At 37.5% G+C, this 6,000-nt stretch overlaps 1 protein-coding gene across 1 annotated transcript; it reads right to left on the reverse strand.

Moving 5' to 3' along the window:
* Positions 1 to 3,399: 3,399 nt before the first annotated feature.
* LOC132094753 (oligodendrocyte transcription factor 2-like) lies at positions 3,400 to 5,744 on the reverse strand. Its single transcript, XM_059499399.1, has 2 exons — positions 5,539 to 5,744; positions 3,400 to 5,121 (listed from the first exon to the last, which is right to left on the reverse strand). The coding sequence occupies exon 2, from the start codon at positions 5,077 to 5,079 to the stop codon at positions 4,258 to 4,260; it is 822 nt and encodes a 273-aa protein (XP_059355382.1). The 5' UTR covers positions 5,080 to 5,121; positions 5,539 to 5,744; the 3' UTR covers positions 3,400 to 4,257.
* Positions 5,745 to 6,000: the final 256 nt, after the last annotated feature.

Genomic DNA, 6,000 nt, shown 5'->3' on the forward strand with positions numbered 1-6,000 from the left:
ACTATTAGGTATTTTTTATAGGTAATTTTATTGGGTTATTTTTATTATTTTATAATGTTACAAATATAAGAACTATGTTGTCACATCAATGTGACACCAATGCTTGGAATTATTTTTGTATTTAACATTAAGACACTGCTTAATACAAAAAGACAAACGTTTTTTAAGGTGCTACATGTGATAATCTAAACATCTCAATTAATTGATTTTCCCTCGTTAAAAATATTTAATTTAATGCATTACACCAAAAAAGTTAGAAATGGTTCCTTACCGTAACAATGTATATGAATACTAAATTGTGAAGTAAATTATGAATGTACTGAAAAAAAGTTTATATACAGTATGCAATAGAATGTATCACCCACATTCTTGCCAGTCTTGTTTCACTTAATGTTTTTACTCACGTTCCTTCATGAGATGATTACACGAGTGATTAGTCATGCAATCATCACAGGACACTTAACGAATCCCAACCAACTAAAATATAATAAGAATAATACAATGTCTTTTACATGGAGATGTTCTCGACTCCATGGGGTGTGTTACATAAGGTTGAACAGATGATGGAGGGTGAGATAAACACTCGTCCCAGGGGAGGTGTGGTCTCATATGGCCACTGTATGGGTTCCTCAAATCATCCGTCTGCTCCTCCTCTAAAATGCACTTCTTGGAATGATTATGTGATAAATGACTGAAACGCACTATAACAATGATGGATCAATGAAACTGAGAAGCAGAATAACACATTTTAGGACTGAGGGAGACAGAGTAGCTAACTTTACTTCTCCCCATCTCTCTTTCTTGTTATTTTCTAATGTCCCACAATGCTACAGATGCACTTCATTTATTTGTTTATTTTGGCTCCACATTATTTGTGTTTTTCCACCACCTTTGATGCATCTCTTCAATCCTCTCGCTCTAATCCTTTGGGCTTACAAAGCCCAGTGTTTGCGTCTGAATGACCCAACATCTGTGCTGAATCAGAGGATTTAAGAATGGCTTTAAGATCTGAGTTTAAAACCACCACACACATAAATATTAAAACACTAATTACAATCTGTGAAAACGCTATGCATGAGACTGCTGTACTTTGGTGAAATATTAGCTATCTATTTTATACTTTTTCTAAACACTGTTACATTATATAATGCAACAGTTTATAGCTACATTCAGTTAATTTACACTGACATCACATTTGATGGATATGCTATGCAATGATCTGTATGCAGTGACCTATTAAAGTAGGCACTTTTAGTTCTACCATTAAGCTCATGACACACTTATGTAGATTTATTAGTTAAGGCCTATTAGTATCTGTAAATATGTGTCAGTGAGTAAGAAGAGATCTTTGTTAAGGTGGATTGTGTTCAGTCAGTGGCTCTGCGGGGGAGGTGCTGCTCTGATTAATTTGGAAACGTGATAGCATGTAATTCTCATTACCTTTCGGAGTAATTGCATTTTACGCGGAGCAAATGGGTGAGACGGCTGAAAATTACTAACAAGCAGATGTTAGTGAAAGAAGACAAGACATCAGCAGCCTGTTTGCTTTCATGGAGCTCAATCTGGGGTCGAAATTACTATTACACTGACTGCTGCTGGGTGGGTGCAATACTGAAACTTTTTTTTCCATTGAAACTTCAAAAAAACTTACGTAGATTTGTTGATGTATATGATCCATTTTTGTTTGATTTAAACTTTTCCGTTGGCATGATGTTACTGCCCACAATGCATCCAGGATAATTCGGCAAATAAAAAATGTAAATGAAACCGTGAATAAATAAACTGTCTTCTATAATAATCAGCTAACGTTAATCCATGTAAAATAAAAATGACCCTCTTTGTTGTGAAAAAAGAATAAAATAACGAATTATAATAATATAATAGAATGAATTTTAAAACAGATAAAAGCAAATAAACAAGTGGCAAATATGAATATTCAAAAGCCAGCTTCCCTCCATATCGTCCCAGATCAAATATCCCTTGGAAAACATTGCAACAGAAAGAGCAATCTGCCATCCAGCTGCTGGCGTTTAGTTATGTATTCCGCCTAATACTCCTTTATTTATTCTCTCCATCTCGCAGCTCCTTTTTTTCGGTGCATATTTTGTGTAGTGCAAGACTTCAAATGCATTTCCTGCATTCTAAATAAATGATCCCTTCCTTGAGGCTTAAAAACATGAAGGTTATCTCATTTTTTCCAGAATGAAGTGAATATGCTTCATAAAAGTTCATAAGAAAATCTACAAGGTCTCATTTGGAAAGCTGCCCACAGCAGCAGGTTCACTGGCTGACAGGTAAGGGTGTTCACAGGTGACACAGAAGTGAAGTGAAGAAATTAAGGCGAGATCCAGAGCTTGATGTCACCTAGACTTGCCAAATCACGGGAAAAGTAATTGTGACACATCATATCACAAATAACTTGTTCTCCATCTCACCATAACCTGGATTTATATTTTGTCTCAATCTATGTCGGAACTTAATCAATGACTAGCCTACAGTTCAGAACTACCGAGTTATGATAAACAAATTAGTCATTTTAACGCAATCGAACGCATGAAGGCTATTTAACAACTAAAAATCCATTTAAATTGGGTTGATTTGAATGATCAATAGCTACATCATTTTCTTTCTCTCTGTTTTTGTTAATTAAAAAGAAACTCGGTATTCATGTGCATCTTAGTTTAAATTGCCTGTATGAATACTTTCAAATAATACAGGATAATATGTATATCATTCAGTTGGGATAAATCACGAATATATCATTGTTCAGATAAATTAATGCGTTTGAAATATATATATATATATATATATATATATATATATATATATATATATATATTCTTAACTAAAATTAGATTAGAATTTAGGTAGTTAGTTGTTCCTAATGAAAATATTGCTAGCCTAAAATACAAAATAAAATATCAACCACAATAAGAATATTAAACTATATTATAAACGATATTATCTAAAATAAAAGCAGTGTATGGTTTTGGGTCTGTTAATGTAAGCTCGAAGTAAGTTATTGAATATTCTCAGCCTTTTTAGACTAACTGTTCTTTGTTCCAGTTTACAATAGGTAAAGGGTGTCGGTCTGAGCACTCTCTGTTTGTTCTTTACACGAGCGAATAAGTGATTATTTGTTTCCGAGAATTAACTACCACTTTTTTTTTGTCAAATCAACTGCTGTAATTTATTTTTCTTTTAATATTATTTTTGACGTATTGAGGATTCGATAGATAGATAGATAGATAGATAGATAGATAGATAGATAGATAGATAGATAGATAGATAGATATTTATTTTTGTTTTTCGTCTTTATTCATTTTTTATAACCTATGTGTGAATTTGCATACTGGAAAAAAAATAGGTTGATTAAGCACAAGCAAGCAAATAAATGCATCATTTTAAAACATTTTTATTTTACAGTTAGGACTCAAACATGTACAGCACATTAATTCGAAAATACCGTCAAAATAAGTAAATAAATATCATTTTACACTTTATTATAAAAAATAAAAGTTGATCATTCTTCGCATCGGCCATGACGGGTAAGCTTGTGCAGAAAGAAGAGATTAAAATAAAGATGGAAAGCCAGAAAACTAAAGGGAGAAAAGAGGGAGGGAGAGAGAGAGAGAGAGAGAGAGAGAGAGAGAGAGAGAGAGAGAGAGAGAGAGAGCAGGAATGAAGGTGCATCTTTCCTGTTACAGACAGCGCTTGGAAAATGAATTCTGACCCCAAACATAAACTGAGGAAGGTAGCCTAATATAAAATCTCTCAAACTGTACAAATGATATCTACATATTTACACAGTGCAGTCCCATTATGTTTTCCAAAGCTACAGGACTTCTTTCAATGTATAATTTCGTCTAATATTAATGGCTCATTAAACTATTTAGCCCTCTTTAACTGTAGCATGAATTGTAAGTTATAATTTATTCTTTATTGTATGCTATAAATCTGTTTCGCATTAAACTTATTTTGTAAATAGCAGTCCAGTGTTTGAAGGCTAAAAAGAGTAAGGTATGCCATTTTCACAAACGTTATACACAGAAATGCACATGGATAGTAAACCTAATACCTATAAAGTGTTAGAAAACTCTATGTTAGTGGCTTTGATCCATTTTCTTCGCTTCAGAACTATTTGTGATTTCCAAAAACAATTGTTCAGCAATAAACTGACAAACACGAGATAATACAGCTTTAATATATAAAAGTCTATTGGTGCGCCTCAAAGTTCTTTTATCAAAGTTCAGTCCTTCATTTTGAGTCACTGGTCAGTCGTGGCATGCTGACGGTGCTCATACCGGACACGTGAGGCGGAGGAACCTGGCACATGCTGCACGGACACGGGATCCCCGCACCCCAGTGCTGGAACCCAGCGCCGAGTGCGCCAGCGCTGGCTGATGGTGCCTTGAGGAGTCCGTGATGCGGCCTGACGGCTGAGAGACCAGGGCCGGAGAGACATGCGGCAGTGGAGACTGCTGGTGGAAGCAGAGGATGGTGCACCGGGTGAGATGAGTGCGAGACAGCAGCGGGGTGACCCGGTAATGGAGCGCCCGCCGCGTGCGTAAGAGTGCCACAACTGGACGGATGGAAGCCGGTGTGATGAGCCCCGCTCCCTCCTCCGTATATCTCGCTCACGAGCCGTTTCATCTCCTCCAGCGAGTTGCTCAGCATAAGGATGTAGTTGCGCGCGAGCAGCAGGGTGGCTATTTTGGAGAGCTTGCGCACGGATGGCCCATGGGCATAGGGCATGACCTCTCGGAGCCCGTCCATTGCGATGTTGAGATCGTGCATGCGTTTTCTTTCGCGGCTGTTGATCTTGAGGCGCATGTTCTGCAGTTCGGACTCGGATAGAAGTTTACGGTCTTTTTTGGAGAGCATCTTCAGAGATAGCGCGTCCTCGTCGGCGCTGGAGAGGCCCCGCAGGTCTGTGCCTCTTAACTCCGGAGGAGAATCGCTCTGCGTGGAGGACACGGCGCCGGAGAAACCCACGGACTTCTTGACAGCGGACAGGAAGAGATCGTCGCCTTCAGGAGAAGAAGGTCTACTGGACACTCGGCTCGTGTCGGAGTCCATGGTGTTCAGTGCGCTCTTAGATTCTCGAAGATGTCAATATTCCTTTGAAAGAAGGGAATGGTTAAAAACTGAAACTTGATGTAAAAAATTGTAATATGAACATAAGGAAAATGAATAATAATGAACAAAGGAAAAGTGTTTAAATGCGGTAGCCTACAACATATTTAAAGTCCTAATATGTCATAGAGATTCTTATTCACTACCAAACTCAATGAGTTTACCAAAAGTAAAGCTGTAAAGTTTGTTACGCAGTTTTCCAGTTCAGCAAACTATAAAAATAAATATGACAAAAAATGAGCGATTATCTAATATATGAAACTATAATAAATTACTCCACTGAATAATTGCAAGGAGAAAATGATTTAATCGTCTAATAACGCGAGCCTTTACTAGTGTAGGCTACATTGTTGTTATACTTTTATACAAATTAATCATTATTTTCTATATATTTAGACTTACCGGTAGCAGGTGCAAGCGCGTGCTTGTGTGTGCCTTTGCAGAACTCACTCGTTATTCCAGTTCGCTCGTGCACCGTTTGTGTTTGGCACGCCCGAGAGTGACGAGGGCTATTTTATAGTAGCTCCCTCCTCCCCATCACCCGGGGGCAAGTCACCGGGACAATGTCAATGCTTTTCCGACAGCCCGTCAAGAACCAATGAGCTCCAGTGGGTGGGGGTCCTAAAACCTGATGTCATACCAAAAAAACTGAGGCTTCATTAAATGCATTAGACACACTTCGCATATGGTGCATCCTCACAGAACATCGTTGGCTTTGGATTACAGAGAGTCGGTTGAACAAACTCTAGACTGTAGGCTACTTAAGTTTAGTTGTTAAGTTAGCTGATGCATGGGTGGACAAATAAAAACTCAAGAGAACTTTGCTTGATAATTTAATTTACTTTCCTATCTCTAAATGCACTG

The sequence above is a fragment of the Carassius carassius genome, chromosome 19 (genome assembly GCF_963082965.1).
Source record: "Carassius carassius chromosome 19, fCarCar2.1, whole genome shotgun sequence".
NCBI classification, from domain to species: domain Eukaryota; kingdom Metazoa; phylum Chordata; class Actinopteri; order Cypriniformes; family Cyprinidae; genus Carassius; species Carassius carassius.

What these genes read in the sequence shown, in the direction of transcription:
- LOC132094753 (XM_059499399.1), bottom strand. Translation starts at nt 5,079, where the DNA reads ATGGACTCCGACACGAGCCGAGTGTCCAGTAGACCTTCTTCTCCTGAA.